Source organism: Pyrgilauda ruficollis, unplaced genomic scaffold, assembly GCF_017590135.1.
Source record: "Pyrgilauda ruficollis isolate IOZ18807 unplaced genomic scaffold, ASM1759013v1 scaffold24, whole genome shotgun sequence".
NCBI classification, from domain to species: Eukaryota; Metazoa; Chordata; class Aves; order Passeriformes; family Passeridae; genus Pyrgilauda; species Pyrgilauda ruficollis.
The window spans coordinates 8,026,452-8,045,393 of record NW_024523648.1 but is presented as its reverse complement, the minus strand read 5'-3'; the positions used below and the strand labels follow the sequence as shown (position 1 = coordinate 8,045,393).

The 18,942-nt window shown below is 40.5% G+C and overlaps 1 protein-coding gene across 1 annotated transcript in view; it reads left to right on the top strand.

Moving 5' to 3' along the window:
• FNDC1 (fibronectin type III domain containing 1) overlaps positions 1–18,942 on the top strand; it is a 62,963-nt gene that overhangs the window by 40,523 nt on the left and 3,498 nt on the right. Inside the window, exons 12-18 of the mRNA XM_041470107.1 lie at positions 2,211–2,276; positions 4,164–4,325; positions 6,281–6,511; positions 6,898–7,006; positions 14,785–14,864; positions 16,581–16,610; positions 18,331–18,492. Coding sequence (XP_041326041.1) covers positions 2,211–2,276; positions 4,164–4,325; positions 6,281–6,511; positions 6,898–7,006; positions 14,785–14,864; positions 16,581–16,610; positions 18,331–18,492 — 840 coding nt within the window. The remainder of the gene's footprint in view (positions 1–2,210; positions 2,277–4,163; positions 4,326–6,280; positions 6,512–6,897; positions 7,007–14,784; positions 14,865–16,580; positions 16,611–18,330; positions 18,493–18,942) is intronic.

The following is an 18,942-nucleotide window of genomic DNA, read 5'->3' as shown; positions in this document are numbered from 1 at the left end:
TCAGCTTTTCACTAAATTCAGCAGTCGTTAACTTTCAAGGAGGAGTTTGGCCACACAAATGTGATTTGTCAGTGAAATCAACTAAACTTTATTCATGAACTCACAAAGGAGAAAACAGGTGGAGACTTAACCACGTGTGATAAAAAGACTTAACCATGTGTGATAGAATCAAGTGATAGAATTTGTAAGACAAGACAGCAAGACTGTCCTTACAGATGCCAAAAGTCTGTGGCAAGTGCTCATAGGAAGATTTGGCCCCATTTGTTACAGGCAGGGTTTACTCAAATGATTCAGCAAAGGGTGATGGAGCAAGGCGAAGAATTGCAGCTGGAGTATGTACAGAAAATAATAAAATGAGAGGTCTGTTGGGAAGTACTCTTATTGTCATCGTGACACAGCTATTATTGTCACCATGACACAGCTAATGCTAAACAAGCACAGTTACTGAAACTGAGTACAAAAATAGAAAATGAAATTTGGCTTTGCTGGACTGTAGATAGGCCAAAGACTTACTAACTTATAAGCATGGATGAATTGAAATCTGCCCATGGAAGATTTGAAATTTCTGCGTATCTGATCCTCTTGATTCCTTGGATGTAGACAAAGGTAAGTGCATACATTATAGATGTTGGTTGATGTTGGCCAGTTGTATGTAGAGCTGCAGAATTCAGCAAAGAATCTACTTTGGGACTGACTACCTTCAGAGAAGTCAAGTGACTTCCAAGGGAATCATCTCCTGAAGAGTGGCTGCAGAAGTCTACCATGAGGAAATGTCAGAGTCTCATATATGAAAGTCTGACAAGAATAAACCCATTTCTTGTGTTTTAAAGCTTATTTTGGCATTAAAATCACAAAGTGTATTTAAAAGAAAATTATTTTAGGAGAAAAAAAAAGCAGTTTTACAGTAATTGTAGTTCTAAAAAAATCAGCAAAATGAAAATGTATCATTCAGATTATATCTGTAAACTATTTAACATTGACAGTTGAAATTTTGCATTGTTTGCAGTTCTTGTTTAGTGAAAATAACACTATTGCTTCCATATTGAGTGTTACAGGAGTGTGACCAATGTATGTGAAGTGTCTGGAGGTCAAAACTGTCTTTCTCCTGTCTTTGTTTACATGCTGGCCACTCCCCAGCCCCAGCATTTCATTGGAGACTTCTGATGGTACCTGCAGCAGGTTACAGCGCAGTTCTTGTGCTTTGTTTGCATGGCTTTTTATGACTGTGCTGAGCTTTGTGTACTGTTTGGCTTCCTTGAATTACGTGGAGAAATGCTTTCCTCAGAGCATGCAGGAAAGCCTTTGGGATTCAACAGATGAGGTACTTGATGGTTGATGTCTCTGGAGCTGGAGTCATGTCCTGCAGAGATGGTGAGATAATATCAAGGAATAGTCAGCTGGGAAGTCTATTGGTGCATCTGTGTTGGGTTTTGGGATGGACCAGTAGAGTGTTTTTGATGTGCACCTCATTGTCATCTGTCCTTGCTATGCTTTCATTTGCATCCTAGAGCAATCTCACTCTGATTTCCTGAACTGAATTCATGCTGGATGAAACTAATGCAGAGCAGTGCTTCAGGATTACACCTATGTGGCCCAACCTGTAATGGGCAGCCATTCCATAGGATCAGAGTAGAGCTAGTGCAGAGTAAAACCCCAGAAAATCCAGCTAATTACTAATTACTTCAGTCTACAAATCCATTCCTTTTGGGCTGAATTCCTTGCAAGACCATTGACATGTTCTATAAATGTCATGGCTCTGTGGGCTGTTTGTTTTTATACCTCCACAAAAATATTTGGGTAGAAATATTTAATTCCTTGGTTGGTTTTTTTGGCATATAATGCTTTCACATTTGCTGCTTCTGAGACTATAAAATATGGTCAAATCCAGATGTGATCATTGTATAGTTGCTGGCAGCCTATCTTTTCTCCAGAGCAGCTGGGGCCTGGGGCAGAGCTTCTGGAAGGTGATTACTCTTAATTTTATGTAGCAGCCCTGAACCTGTTTTCCCCCAGCAAAACTCCTGACTACTGCAAATAGCTTCTCATCTGTTATTCTGAGTGTGCAGGGCAGACTGTCACTGCATTATTTGGAAACCAGGAAGTTATCTTTTTCTTTACAATTCCACTGGCTAAATATTTTTATATCAAACTTTATTCCAGCATTATTTGAGTGAATTTTATAGCATTTTTTTTTCTTTCTTTGCCAATAGATACATTCTCAGGACTGGATTCAGATGTGACAGCAACTCCAGAAGCTTACGCGATATACGATGATGGTATGGGTTAACTGTAGAAGTCTATTGCAAGTGGAATGTTGCTTTTTTCTCTATCTTCTTTCTTTGGAACTGGGTTCAAGGAGGCAGATTGGTAAATGGGAGCTTAAGCAAGTGATGGTGATCTGGAAAACAGTTCTGCATCACATAGGGAGAGAAAGTGTCCAAACCCATCTGTTTCTGGACATAAAAGTCCCTTTCTATCAGTCCTGCAATCTAACAGGAACCTATTGAGGAAAGAAATTACTTTTTAGAGCTGTGTCATACAGACACTGCTTCAATCCTAGATTTACTTTCTCTGGTACAACTTCTAACTCCAGCTCAGTCAAAGTCAATTACCTCCTCTAAAATACAAAATCCAAATAACATTCAAGTCCTGAACAACTGAAATACCTTAGTGAGTTGTTTCTTTAATGTGTAGTCTGCATTTAGACAATTAAGCATGCTCATACTGAATAAGATCACCTACATATAAAGTAACTAATCTGCTTAAATCATATGGAATTTATATCAAAGAGACTTAAAATCAGAAGAAAGGAAAAGAGAGAAATATTTTTTTTAGAGTATATTCATGCCATCTTGATACTATAATCAAGGACATACAAAACTTAGCTGAAGAGGAAGTGTCAACTCACAGGATTTAATTGTAAGTTTGCATAGGCAGTGCAAATTCTCAGTTACTGGAACTGAAATACACTTTCTGCCATCAGTGACATCTGATGTTCTATCCCTTTTAGTCTTCAAATTCCTGCTCCTGCCCCACATATGGAAGTGGATTAGTACAGACCTCAGTTAAACAAAAAGGTTTTTTTGTAGAATTTATGGCTCTAGAACAATGAAAGTTTTTTTTGTTTGTGGTTGTAATGCTGGATCTTAAGTCTAACCAACAACAGAAAAACATTTTAAAAGAGAGCACAGCAGCTGAGTGGAAGATATTATAGACATTTGTACTTTTAATTCCGATCACTTCATACTGAAACTGACATTTAGAATGTGGGGAGGAGGGGATGAATTAGAAACTGCACAGGACATACATCCCATTTCCCTTACATCTGCATGGATGCAGAATATCCTCAGTGCACAGGTCTTTTGCCAGGCCTCCCCTTAGGTACAGGTCACCAGAATACGTGCAGAATACACACGCTTTAGCAGTTTAAGCACAAAACACTCAAAGACATGAGCCGAGTTCCCCAGTCTGCCTGAGGTCACGGCAGAAATGCCAAATGCTACTTTCCCTTCATTTTGTGTGTTAGTCAGGTAGCAGAGTAGTTTGTCAAAGAGCACTGAGTTAAATAGGACTGAACATAACGAGGCTCATGCAGGCAGTTTGCCTTCCTTCATGGCCCTGCAGGGACCACAAAGGGAAAGTACTGGACTCGGCACCTCCAGTCACAAGAGGGTTTGAGAGCAGTATTGAACCACCTCTAGGGCTTTAGAATTGCAACACAGAGTTTTCTTAGAAAGTAATTTTTTTCTCTCCCTTCTCTACTTCCTTTGGCATCTGAGGGCTTTGGGCAGGGATTAAATTAATGTGCCATGTTCTCTTGGGGCTTGTGAGAGGAGGTGGCAGATACACATTCAGGACATTGCTGTACAAATATATTTGTTAATTTTTGTCCTGTTTAACTGTGTGACTGAGGTCTAAATCAGCAGTGACATGAGTATTCTGGGGCAAAGACTGTTCTTCTTGTCCATGAGCTTGGTAAAAACCATTGCAAGGCTGAAGTTTGACCAACCCAGAGTTCTGTAAGGAGCATGCAGTGGCCCCACCAGGAGCGTGTGTAGCACTTCTTTGAGAATGTGGCTGGTGACGGAATTGTTTCCCGTCTCATAGTTAAGCCAAAATTATATGAGGCCTGCTAACACTTTCATCTTGTGTTTCCTCTGAAGACTACGAGTTTTTTGAGAGCACTTTGCCACCAACCACCACCACTGTCACCACTACCACTGCTCCTACGACGACAGAATTGGAGATTGTCTATCCAGAGACCAGTGTTGGTGGCACTGGCCCTGTGTCAGAATATGATATTGCTGGGAAGAAACGCTTCACTGGTAAGGATGCTCTTTGGCTTATGTAGCTTACTACTTGTGCTGCAAAGAATTCTTGTTCCAGCTAGGCCAGCCCTTCAGCTGAGACCATTGCACAAACACATCCAGAGAAAGTGTGTGTGGTCCTTTTAAGGATTGCCACCTTGGAAACACAAACAGCAGTACTTTTTTTCCTTGCTTCAATGCTTGCATGTTTATGCGTGGGCCCGCGATGATTTTGTTGAACCAGTAAAAACCTCTTTGTACTCTTGAAGTGTAAGTGCTCTGTTCTGTGCTCTGCATTGTTAGTAAGACAGCAAGAGTGTCTACATCAATTCAGCTTAACTGCATCTAACTTCACACCAGTAGTTCCAGCAGAGCAAGTCTCCTCATAGGTGTGAGTCTTCCTCTGGAGGATCTGATTCTTTTCCACTGATCTGTTCAACCCCAGTGGTTTCATCCACCTTGCACAAGCATGTATGTCATGGGTGCTTCAAAGGGTGCTTCAAAGTCAAGGAATGAATGGTATTTTGGATATTAATTTTCCAAAAAATAAATCAAATAAAGATAAATATGATTTTGGTATTTGAATGTTTTCTCAGTAGAAGGCATTTGATGAAGGAACCCCCATTACATGAACCATGTCTTCTGTGTACATGAGCCATTCAAGTGTGTAGGTTGGTGTTGCAGCACTGACTTCAGAGCTGCTCTGATTCTATGTCAGAGAAGCAGCTGGGGGCCAGAAGAGAGGGATTTGGAGATTGTAGGGAACATTCCAGGGTGACACCCCCTGCAGCTCTTTACATATTTCTGGCACTTGAACTGAGGTTAAGTCAGCTGCTGACTCACCTGGCATTTCAGAAAAGAGTTCAGGGGATGGAGAATCATCTTTGACATGTCTTGGCTTCCCTTCCAATATCCACAAGCTTCATGTGGCTTAGAGTGAAACTCTGCTGCTGGAATAAAATATTTGTTTTTATATATGCCAAAACTTTTTCCAGTGCATCTTCAGTTTCCCTGTCCAAACAATTTCATGATGTTTCTATTCAGCTCTCTCACTGACAGTGCTTCTTGATTCATTTAGCTGGAGAGGCTAAAATTAACTTCATTGCAAGATCTGGAAAAAATTCCTTTAGGGCATGAAATCCAATAAGATAAACCAAGAAACGTTGGTTTATGAACATTTCAAGGCACTAGGGAAATAATATTACCATTTCAATGAATTGTATTATTGCAACTGAATAAACATTTCCAAAGCAAGTTTTATAGTCCTTCCTTTGAATGTTACGGTGACTTTTAAGGCAATAAAAAGATGGTTTAATCTTTTCCTGAACTGAAGAGCAATTCCAGTCAGTATAAATCTTTTAAAAATAGAAGTTACAGGTTGGGAGCACATGCCTGGAAGGTAGGCACCCATGGCTCCTGGTCCCTTAGTACCCAGGGGACCACAACAATCCCTTTAAACTGGTTGGACTTCACCTTGGAATTACTCCTCACATTTCTTTTGTTGTTTTGCTCCAGCTTCAGGATGTTTGTGTAAGAACCAACCACTTAGACCTGTAAAGTCTTAGATGATTGAAGGCACTGGCAGGGATCTGTTCCCATGCTGGAAAGGCAGAATTTGGGTGACATTTTCATCCCATCTTCCAGAGCAGCTGGAGGTAGCGTGCAGAGGGTGCTGCAGTCAGACTGCTCTCTTCTGCCTCTTGTAGCAAAGACATTCCTTCCACCTTTGCATAATTTGGTACAGTTGTGAGTGTGGGGTAGGTAAACCTGAATGCTGACATCCCATTCCCCCTGCTCATCAATCAATTTGGCTGTAAGCCATGCTTTGTTGGCAGCGGTCTTTGGGCTGGAAGGTGGGGAATTTTAAAATTCCACCACAAAACTTGACTCTCTTTAGGAAATTGCCAGCCTGTGTGCTACTGTGGGATACCTCAAACTGCTAACTAAATGCTGTCCTTCCCTGTCTTTTCTAGCTCCTTATGTGACCTATCTCAATAAGGATCCAGCAGCCCCCTGCTCCTTGACAGAGGCCCTGGAGCATTTCCAAGTGGAGAGCCTTGCTGAAATCATTCCCAATGACTTCGGAGAGAAAGAGCAGCGTCCCCTGAAAGCCCCTCACAACATCACGGTTGTGGCAGTTGAAGGCTGTCACTCCTTTGTCATTGTGGACTGGGCCAAACCTGCTCAAGGAGACATGGTAACAGGTACCCTCCTGAGGGTTTCTCTCCCGATGGGAGAGTGGAGAAGGGGAAGGTTTTCCTAAATGACCATTTGTACTAGTGTCTGCACAGTCATTGTATCACTTAAAACAGTGAATGCACTACCCCTGTCATTTTTTGCCTTCACTTTTTTTTCAGTCAGAATTCACAAGTGGGTGCTGTCCTCTGATGTAATGTTCCATCATTATTAGCTAATGATAAGACATTCTTACAGGCCAGGATTTTCCAGGAGAGTTAGGCATGGAATCACTTTCATATTCAAAGATGTTTCAATTCCTTATAATCCTTAAAATTTACCATGACACCTAGGGATATCATTCATTTAAAATTTAATTCGAATCCTCACAACTATTTCTCTTTCCTGTTTATAGGCTATCTGGTTTACAGTGCATCCTATGATGACTTTTTAAAGAATAAGTGGTCAACCAGGACTGCAGGATCTACTCACTTGCCCATTGAGAACCTGAAGCCCAACACACGGTAAGGATTTGATCCACTCCTTTTCAGTTCTGTTAAGGAAATAAAACAAATTTTGAGAATTGTCACTTGTTTTTCTTGGTCTTAGTAGAAATGTTTACATCTGGTTTAGATTTTACTCATTCTGTTGGACAGCAAATTGTTCTATAGATTGCACAACCACAGCCTGATATCTTTAGCATATTAACCCTGGGGCAGATGGCAGTGTGCACATGTATATGTGTTCGTGTGTATGAAAACACATATCAGTAACAAAGAAAATATTGTTTTAAAATGCATATTCTAATCTTTTGGATACTGAAATATTGGGGGGGAAAGTATACTAAATCATACTAAAATATGCTAAAATATACCCATGATGTGACTTGATGTGATGTGGGCCATTCCAACATATGTGTGGCCAAGATTTGATGCCTGAAGGCTGCTGGGGAAGTGCTACCCACTGGTCTGTTTTTGCTTTTTGTTCACATAAATAGTGCTGGAAGAGAAGGCTTGGTGGTATAAGGTGAGGCTGTGGCAATTGCTCAGAAGTCAGTTGAGTAGGAGCTTTAGGTCTTTATCTTACAAAAAATCCGACTGAAATGGTGGAGCAAGAATGCATACTTCACATGGTACTGGAGTAATTTGTGGCGACTGGGGGCAAAGTAAACAGCTACAGAGGGACTGTGTTCAAATTACTCCTTTAGAGAGATGCTCGGTGGCTTGCATATTTGTCTCTCAAATTCTGAGCCTGAAATTCTTTTGGTGCTCCCTTGGGCTCAGCCCTTCACATGCTGCTGTCTGCAGTCTCTTAGGCACTGTGGAAGGTGTTGCTCACACAGTGGAGAGATGCACTGGGACTGTGGGCTGGAATTATCATGCCTTACTTGATGCTGAGCTGCAGATCTGAGCATTGATTGCTTGGACAGGCACATAGGGTTTGTGCTAGGTCAACACAGAAGAAAGAAACAGTGTCAGCTAAAGTATCTTTTCTTTCCAAGAAAATTCATATGCAAAGGGAAGGTTCTGAGTATTAAAAGTAGTTGATTGAGAACCTCAACCTAGGAAACGGAATTGTTTGAGCATGGCCTTCATCTAAAACCTTAATAGACAAAATGATAAGATAAAGAAGTTATGAAAAGCTAGTGCAGTGTAGCCAATTGGTGGGTATATGATGAGGCATGTTTTTCTGACCACATCATGACACTTCTCCAGACTTCAGCATAGTCTCACATAGGTTTACCCCTGCAGCTGCTCCTGCTGTCTGGGAAACATCCAAGCACCAAGAAATCACAGTATGTTTAAAGAAGTCTCCTGCACAGAGACTTCCTTCCATCCAAAGAGTTCTGAGGACATGACATTTCCTTGGGAGAGCCAGAACCTGAGCAACTTCAGCAGCAGCTCCTTGTGAAGCTGCACAAGGGCCATGTTCAGCCAGGGACACCTGCAGTGTCAAAGACCTGGAAAATTAGCAGGAAAATGCTAATTAGGGAGAAGCGGGATAAGCACATTCAGAGCACCCACAGAGTTAAAAGCAGAGAGATAAGATGTTACAGGAAAACGTGGTCCATCTTATCCTCTCCTGTTCTGTCTACAGTACTGTCAATCACACGCTTCATGAGGCATTTTCTTACATATCCAAGAGCTAAAAAAAGGCCACTTATTCAGAAGATTGGTAATCTAGACTTTAGTGACAGTCTTTGAGGCTGGTTCATGGTGTGTTAAAGCAAAATTACTTCACAATGGAGATCTTCAGTGGTGTGGTCTGCATCTGCTAGCGCTCTCCTGACAAAACGTTGTTTCAAAGGTATGCAGGGTGGTATGTGGCACAGCTCCTTGTGGGTTTCACCTGTTACAGCATGATGGAAGAGGTTTGAGATCTCCTGTTCCTAGACAGTGATGGAAGCACTATGGAATGCAGACCATTCTGCCTTTGTGTATCTACATCCTTGTGACTTGAGGACTCCCTTTCCCTAAACAACTCTCCTCTTGCTGCTAGAACCTGTTCCTACTTCCACATCCCAGATTTCTCTGTATGCCCAGCCCTTTTCCCCTTCACCAGTATTCATTCCTCCATTCTTACTTTGTCTCCCATGCAGACCAGGGAGGCATTGCCTTTATACCCCTGCTTCTCCTGGTTACAGCCCTCCATTTCTTGCTTCTGTGCTGTTTCTACCTTCCAGGTGAAGCTCTTCACCTCTTCAGTCTTTCAGTCACATCTCCCTCTCCTGATGCCCAAAGGACAGTGTTAAAGGCCAGGGATAACTCTGCTTCTCAGACCCAACACCTAAAGGGCTCCAGAACACCAGAAGGACTGGTTGCAGTGAAAGGTCACAGGAGTTCTGCAGCTGCTGTCCATGCTATGCTCAGTGCAGGGGAATTGGTGGGAGTTGAGCTGCCAGCATGTCTGAGATGTGCATTAACTCCAGACTCCAGGTCACAATTTGTCTATATTTGAATGGAGTTTTATGGGAACAGCAAGGTTGTAGATTCACGCATCTCCTTGAACCTAGTGACTGACATGTCGAATTAAGGTTCTGTTTCACGATAGGGAGGTTCAAGCAGGTGCTGTTTATTTAAGCATATTGGTTCTCCAGCATCTTCCTGAAGATGATATAACACATCGGCCTCTATTGTATGCTCTGTGAAGGCAATAAAGGCTTCATGTGGGGTCTGTGGTGGAGAACGAAGGATCTTTACAACAGAGAAATTTTATGTATCAGCCATTCTCATTTACATTCTCCAAACCCACAGACTGAAATGATTGCATACCTTTTGTCTTAAGAATAACTCCCTAACCACTAGGAAAAGATACCATGCATAAGAAAATATGCCATGAAAGCTGAAGTTAATCTAAAGATTTTGTGTCTGCATTGTTAATGCATTTTGTGAGAAATGTCTGATTAAGTAATTTAGTGTAAGCAGATTCTGTACTGGCTACTGGGCGTCCCACAAGGGGCTATGGGTGGTGCAATTTTGCAGCATGCACAGTGTATAAGAAGCAGGTTGGCATCCTGGCTGAAGTCAGCACCAGAGAAGATTTCAAGCTGTCAACATATTCTGGAAAACATCTGCCTGTTATTTAGGTTTTACAAACAAAACAGAAATCTATGTTTAATCCATGTCATAAATTTTCTCCTGAGGCCTGGTCTGACCTCCATTTGAGAAGTTGAAGTTTTTCCATTAGTGAAACTCTGGTCAGCTTCAGTGGGTACAGGAGCTGCTTCCTTGTGATTTGTGATTGTAAACACTAAAATTACTTTAAACTTTGTTAAATCTTTAAACCAATAGTTTTGACAAGGTCCCTTCCCTAACTTTAATTATCAGTTGTCACAGAAGATGATGCAAAGGGCTGGACAGCGTCTGCTCAACCACTAAATCAGTCTTATGCAGTCAGAAACATTATAATCCTTGCCATAAACATTTCAGTTCCCTTCCTAAGCATGCTTAGACTTTTTCCTGCCTTTTTCAGGAATGCTGTGTCACTTCCTGATGGGAGTAGCTAGATAGTCTCATGATTTAAAACACTGTCCTTCACCCCCATATCTCCATGTCTTCTGAAATCTTTCTCTGTTCACTTGGGTTTTGCTCAGTCTGGGGCTATTTTGATCCCACAATGCCTGCTACCAATCCAGTCTTGTACATAGTATTTCATAGGAGGTTCTTAAACATTTACTCAGGACTTATAACTGCAAACAGAGCCCGGTTCTTCTGTTTCATGGGCCAGATACACCAAAAATTTCTATTTCCTTAGCTTCATTAAAAGCTAAAAAAGCCATGGTATGTCTAACAAGCAGCATCAACCACAGGTGGCTGCTTTGTGCCACCAGGGCCACAAAAAACAGCTAAGATGTCCGTGAAACCATTGCCCCGTGCAAGTGGTAGACCTATGTGGCACATACCTACCTCATACCAGCTCTGTAGGAAGCTCCTCTGCCAGCTTGGCTCTAATGTCTTATTATAAAATTAGTTGTAAAAATTGATGAGGGATGTAGTGGTTGGCCATTTCAGATGGAGGGAGACACTTTGCATTAGCCTGTGAACCTGCAGGCACTGATTGACACATTTTTCTTATGGAAGAATGGTGTAGTTGTAGAAAGAGGATTTTAGCCCTTGTAGAAAGAGGATTTGAGCCCATCCTGCCATCTCAGCCTGCCACTGAGCAGAGTGCTGGGCTGAGGATCCATGCAGGCATGCCTTTGGCACGTCTATAAAAAGGAATTTGCAGCTAACTAATTTTTTTTTAAAAGCTGCTTCCCTAATTATCATGCTGAGTGATTCTCTCACTTTGCTCTGTGCAGTGCCAGCTATTTAATTCCAACAGAACAGAGACACCTTGAATTAAATCAAATAATAATTTTTCTCTGAATGACAGGTATGTTGAAAGATTAGTCATGTAGTCTGAATGAAAAAACATGTTATATATTCAATGCCCTGTTACAGTCCACTATGTCCTTTCTTGACGTGTCACTAGAATTGGTATATAAAATCTTAAGGGAAGTTTATTTGTAGGACGAAAAGCCTTTTTGTTGCCAAATGAACAACAAATGGTACTGCATCTGTTGTGATTCTTCTGTGCCTAATGGTAGCAGTTCATACAGTTCTGCCTAAGCAAAGTGTAAATCAAGTTATATATTGCAAATTTTGTTCATGTTTCTATGTGATGAAAACCAGTCAAGTTATACTGATTTGAGATTTCCTGGCAAATTCATCAGCTGAAGGATTCTGACTAATGAAAATGTCAGATTCCTGGACACAGAATGGCTTTGGCAATTTCTTTTTTTATTTGTCATGTCTGAGAAAGAAATATATCCCAACTGCATTATTTTATTGACCTTCTTAATACAGCAGTCATAGCATTGTCTATGTTTAAATCACAGGTCAGCAAATCATGGGATCTGGCTCTCTTTCTGGTACAACTAGAGCTTTCATGTGTATATAAAGGCTTAGGAATCAATTTTGCAATTTAGCGAAGGAAAATGTACTCATAACTTCATCACTGGCTTTTTTTTTTAGACAGTCAGGCAGGCAACATGAACCATCATATGCCCTAGATGGGCTTCTATGTGTGTAACAGGACAGCTGAAGGCACAGTTGTCCTGATTGCAGAGGTAATAATCAGTTCTTGCATTATACATTGGCTACAAATCTGTGTGGTTTTCCCCACTAATAGAGGTGCACACGGTTCTTGAGCTGCTCTCTCTCCTGTTTCAAGGGGGATTATGGCACTCTCATGTCTGATGGGAATGCTTTGATGCTACCATTAATATGCATGTATTAAGTGTATTTAAAGTTGCTCAGACAGTGTCACTATGTTGAAAGGTGATATCTGATTATACTTCTTTGGAGGCAGTGGGAAGTCAGGCATCCATACTTTCCACTGTGCTTTGAAGCATTATGGGGAAGGTGTGGTTTGGAAGACATCTTTCTCTTGCTCTTCTGAAGCAGTCACAGCACACACTGAGCTCAGTCAGTTAAGTGCTGTGTTGCAGCTCTTTCGAGAACCACAGTGAGGAATTGCTGCCTTGTGTCCTGTCCCTATGGACAGGCTTGTGCTGCTCACCCCTGTCCCAATCCAGGTGACAAAAGTGCTAGTGAAGGAGGTGTGGATGAATTCAGGGCCCCATGAGAGCATTGTCAATTTAGGATTGAAGCAGTTCAGGCTGCCATGCTCTGCTTGGGTGGCCAGAAGTGGAGGAGCACATGGGAGGCTTTTTGCCTTCCCTCTCCTCTTTCCCCAGCCATGCTAAGCACTCTTTTATACAAAAAATCTAGGTCAGTAGTTAAAAACAGGGGTAAATTTTTCTGCCAGCAAAGTGATTGTGCTGGGCATGAGCAAAGAGCACAGCCTTGCTGAATTTTGCTATTTATCAGGTTTTCTTCTTGCCACAGCATATGTGTCTTATAAAAAAAAAAACTCATTAGTTGTTGTGAGCTCCATATACTCAGTAATTGAAGGGAACTGGCTGCAGAAAGCAATAGAGGAGTAGTTTTCTGGTATCAGCTGCAGGACACAGCAGGGAGAGGGGACATGTCCCTCATGCAGATGTGGGAACGTATCCCGCAGAGGGTCTGACCATGCATGTGCTCCAGGTCTAGCTAAGATACAAGGTAAATCTGATGCCATGGATGAAGTCTGGACTATTTCAATTCTGGTAGCTTCCACAATGATTTCACCTAGACCACATACCTGCAATTTTTAAGGAATAAATGAGATGTCTTGGCACATACCCTGGAGATAACCACCTTGCTTCTTGGCAAAACCCAGTGTTCATGTGACTACCACCCTTTGGCCAAAGAAGAAGGATTTGCACATCTCTCACCTTTTCATAAAGATCAGCTTGATTTCAAGGCAAAACAGTTCCCCTTACTTGACAAAATTAATGAAAAAATAAATCCATTTTGCCAAAGGGCTGGTTCAGCCATGTGCCTTCTGGTTTATCACTGTGAATAGTTTCACAGCCCCAGAGAGGGGCTTTTCAGGAGCAACCTCCAGGCCCTGCTGTGTGGTTAAGTCTGAGAGGAGCAGATACAGCTGATGGTACAGGAAAGTGCGCATGGTAAATAGCGAGTGGCAGACTAAAACCACCAAAGTCCTTGCAACAGGATCATGTTGAATTTCCCTGCCTCCTGGTAAAGCATCAGCATCCTGTCTCAGCCCAGTGTGGCCTGTGCAAATTAAGCAGCACTAGCCAGGTTCTCATGAAGGATGGGGAGAGCTCCACCAGGAAGAGCAGCCTGATGTTTTTGATGGAGTAGACTCCCTTTCAGCAGCTGTGATACATCTGTTCAGGTGGGACACTCTCATGTCAGGTATATATGGTGACCATCCCTGCAAGTAATCACTTGCCCTGTTATGTGTGTAGAGCTTTTGGACATGTCTGCTTTTGGATGTAGATGCTAAATCAAGATCCAAATGATATGTGGATATTGCAGAGGCACAGTAATTTTTAATTTTTTTTTTATTAATTTCTTTACAAGAGTGAAATTCAAGCAGGCAAGAAAGGAAAACCTAAACTCAGGAATTTAAAAAATGCTGTGCTGGAAATTTTTCAATAATCTTCCATTCTAGTTGATTTCTGTTGGACTGATATAAATATAAAAGGAAAAGAAGAAAACATTAATCTGGGGGAAAATGTCAGGGTAGGCATCAACTAAAAGTCACTGTATTTGGAAATTAACTAAAAATGTACTTACATGTATTTTTCTCTAAGGGTGAGGATAAATTTGCTTCTATTGAGAAAAGAATGGGTTCATAGTGGTGATTCATGTGCTTTCAGTTAAGCATGTGATTTAAATACTTTGGAGGAATCAATAAGACATCATGTGATGCTTTCTTCTTTTGCTCAAGTATAGTGATCTTAATGCTGCTGGAAAGGTCAAAATCTTAGCTTCTGATCTCATGCAAGTCTGATGCAGTTTTTCTTTGCAGTGGTGTTTACACCACTGCTTCCCTAGGAGTTAATCTGGTTTAAAACTGTTCCTGAGATCAGAATTTTATTTCCTTGCAACTTTTTCTTTTAGTCTTTTTTTTCGTAGAAAGTGGATGTCGTTGTATGTGGTTTTTGGAAGGGAGATGATACATAAATAAGTGTTCCAAAAATATGCATGGGAGCAGTTGCAAAAAGGAGACATTTGTCTGTAACAGGCAGCTCATACTCTGGCTCAGTATCCAACTCCATGCAAAGGATACTCAGTGGAATTCTTCTGCTTTTATTCTTACCCTGTTTTAGTATTATTTATAATTTAGCAATTGCAATGGAATCTGTTTCAATATTATTTCCCCTCTCTTCTTGTTTCAGGTATTATTTTAAAGTCCAAGCCAAGAATCCCTTTGGTTATGGACCTGTTAGCTCTTCAGTCTCATTTATCACAGAATCTGGTACGGTTTGCTTTTTATTTTCATCTTAAAACTCATAATAACAGATGTGCAGGACAATGACTGAAGCCAGCATGCCAATAACAGCCATTATTCTGGACTTGCTGCTTTCATAATATTTTGGGGATTTTAGAATTTAATTATTTGTTTTCAGTTAAGCTAGGAAAATAATACCCACTCCTAATGCCACTATGAAAATGTAAGTGATGTTAAAGTCAGCTCCAGGGGAACAGGAAGTTGAATTTCAAATACAAATGTTCAGCAATACAGAAACAATGGGAAGTTTAAAGTCTCTGATAGATTGACCAAACATTTAGTAAATTAGTTTACTAATTGTGAACAGCTAAACAGTTGGAAGTAGTTGTCTCTGGAAGAAATACAGAAAGCAAAGAAATACAGAAATACAGACAGGTAAAGTTCTCTGTTCTCTCTCTCTCTTTTTTTTTTTTTTTTTTTTTTTTTTTTTTTTTTTTGACAAGGAATACTGCTCTTTCACAGGGTTAATAGTACATTCAAGAGCAACACCCCCTTCTAAAATAGTGGGTTAAATGAGCTAGTTTTTGCCTGTTTCTTCTTCTACTTCCATTGAGACAGAGGCCAGTGACTCCACTGAATAATAAAGAACAAATTTTTCAGTTTTTACTTGAGTGAAAGTTCTTGTTGTTTCTTGCAAATTTTGCCCTTTCAATGGCACAGGGTTTACACAGTCTCTGCCCTTGCTCATGTGACTTCCCTCTGTAGTGCTCACTTCAGAAGCTCCACTAACAACTGTGGAAGTAAATCATCACAGAAGGGAGACAGAAATGTAAGATAAGTCAATGGTCCTAGATAGCATATTCAGATTTTCATTAAATGAATAAGAGGCTCAAGTATTAATCCAAGGAAAATATTTGACATTGCCCCAGATGGCCAAGAGGGTCAATGGCATCTTGGCCTGCATCAGCAACAGTGTGGCCAGCACAGCCAGGGCAGTGATTGTGCCCCGCACTTGTCACTGGTGAGGTCGCACCTCATGTCCTGTGATCAGTTTTGGGCCCCTCACTAAAAGGAGGACTTTGAGGTGCTGGAACACATCCAGAGAAGGACTGTCAAGCTTTGGAACAGGCTGCCCAGGGAAGTGGTGGAGTGGCCATCCCTGAAGGTATTTAAAAAATGTGTAGATGTGGCACTGAGGGACATGGTTTAGTGGAGGACTTGGCAATGCTGAGCTGGCAGTGGACTCACTGATATTAAAGGCCCTTTTCCAACCTAAACAATTCCATGATTCTGTGCTGTATCTTGCAGATCATTTTCCTGCTGCCAGCATATGGGCCTGAATGCCTGGTTTTCCCATCCAAAATCAGCTCCCTTGTGAGCTTTATTTAACACGCTACATACACCAAATGTAAAGTTTTGTTTGCAGCACTGATCTTTCATTTGTCATGGCCAAAGGTGGCTTTGCAGCTGGCACAAGTACAAAAAACAGTTGCTAAATGCAAGGCCATAGTGGTATAGTTACAGTAATGTAATAAATCATATGATAAAGAAATTGCTAATTCAGAGTGCTCTTCTAATGCAAGTGGAAGGCTTGAGCTGATGGGAATATTCAATAAAGAATGCCATCACAGGATAACGCACCTTGTTGAAAATGTTCAATCAGTGACTCCGTATGTTTCATGTTATAAAACAAGGTTTGGAACAAAATAGTAAATTTTCTATGTGTTTTTTTTTTTCTTCTAGACAATCCTCTCCTCATTGTTAGGCCACCTGGTAAGTCTTACTCTGTTGTTTCATTCATGAAGTGCATAAAGCCTGTGCAAAACAGTTTTGATATAGGAATTAGAATCATTTAAACATGCTGGTTTAGGTACAGTTTTAAGCAGGAACAGGTAGTGATTAATAGAATTCATAAAACATTTTTTGTCTTAGGACCCATTATTCTATTTTCTGAAAAGAAACCTTGTAAAGATGTGTTCAAATAAGCACTTGATTTTGGCCCATCTTTTTTCCTGGTACAACAGCTTTAATTGCTTGTTATAAAGCAGTAAACTATGTTACTTCAGTATCTGTGTCCTTCAGGTGCCTAAGCATAACTTGAGTAGCAGGATCAGGTTTCTCTCTAGTTCTGCTGCTCATCTGTAGAAATCATCATGCCCTTATAAATGCTAAAAAATTCAAGGATTTGTTACTGACCTGAATAATATGCCACAAAGCTGTTTAGATGGCTTCGTATTTCCAAATTTGCAATAAGCTAGTTCAGGCCGTAATCAGAAGATCTGATTTCCTGGTGCTGGGGCTAACCTTGCTGGCATGAACATTGGTAGTGTAACCCCAGCCAGTATGTGCCCTTAGAAGAGATGCAGGAAAAAAGACCTCATGGTCACTATGTTCCATCAGCTTTCCTAAGGTGTTAAAATGGTTGGTTCTGGATTTTTTGCTATACTTTTCTTGAAAACAGAGTCCAGTATATCCCTTCCTTCTCTGTTTCATTGTGCTTGCTAGTCTGGTTTATTTGTGTCCTCGGAAGTCTCTGAGGATTGCTGATCAGTGGTTGCTTCTCACATGCAAGTGTTTGCAGGATTTGGTCCATGTGCCCAGTGAGAGGAAGAATGACTAACTCAAGAAACTTCCAATCTCATTTGTAAACCACCTGGAAATAGCAGAGTGAAAACAGAGCTTCAGGCTGTAGCTAGAGACAAAAATTATCACCAATTATCACATTGGAAGCTTTTTGTATCATTCTGTATACATTAATACAACAGCAATTTCAAAATAAATTATATTGTCTTGGCAGTACAAAGCAAATATTTAGGTAAGCCAGTAGGAATATTTATTCTTTTGCAGTACAGTTAAGGAGTCCTATCTGCAGCAATGCTCTGAACAGAGTTCCACAGGAAAGGTCTCACTTGTCTATTACTGGAAACTAACCTGTTTTGATATAATCTGGGAAAACAAAACAGAAAAGTACATTTTTGATATGATCTTTTAAACCAAATAGCAAGAAGAGACTTCACAGGCTATTGCTCACCATAGAGTTCTTAACATCTGTTCTTCTGTAAAAGGGTTATGTTTTATAATCTTAAAAGGCAAGTCACTGTCAGACCTAAGATCAGGCTGTGTTAAGAAGAGAAACTGTGTAACACTAGGTAGAGAAGAAGTCTTACTGAAACAATTGAGACTGTTTAAAGCTGTGGTTCAGTACATGAAATTATATTTTAATCATTTTAACAGTTATTTTTGTCTACTGCCTAGGAGGGATTTAATAAAGTCTCTAGCTTTATTTTTAATAAAATATTATTAAATATTTTATTAAGTATTACTATTTTTAATAGTATTTTTTCTTGAAATACTATCTCTGAGCATGAAAAAGTCATGCGTTAATCTGTTGCAGCATGACTTCTGAAACATATTATTAGATGTTAAACTCTGCAAAACTTGGACTGAAGTGTTAAAGTCTGTCGCTAATGTGGAATTTATTTTTCTCTCTGAGGTGGTGAGCCTATCTGGATCCCATTCACTTTTAAATATGACCCCACCTACTCAGACTGCACTGGCAAGCAGTATGTGAAACGAACTTGGTACCGCAAGTTTGTAGGAGTGGTTCTTTGCAACTCCTTAAGGTACAAAATTTACCTCAGTGATGACCTGAAAGGTAGGCACCAAGATTTCCTGCTACATGATTGTCTCTTCATCTTCTGGTTTTCTTCATTTCATATGTGTCAGAATTGTGTGACCACTATGTGAGAGTCCTTCTCTCAAGAGGAATTAGCAGTAGCTCTTATTCAGGTGCATTGCCTGAAAGATAATGAAAAAAAACTTTCCATATTATTGAGCTGGGGTAATGGGATCATCTCAATGGCCTTCCAGACTATGCTAATGACTATTGTAGTGTCTTCATATAGTTTCAATACAGTGTTTGAATAATAAGAGATAAAGGGCCCAGTCTGTTTGAGAAAGATAGCTCCACAGTTTTTAATTTTTGTTTGAGACTGAAACTAATGGTATTGACATACTGAGAGTTTTTCTACTTTCACATGATATATTTCAACTAATCCAGTTGAAATTCTCTCCACCTGTCATCTGTGGTGCCCTGCCCTAGGAC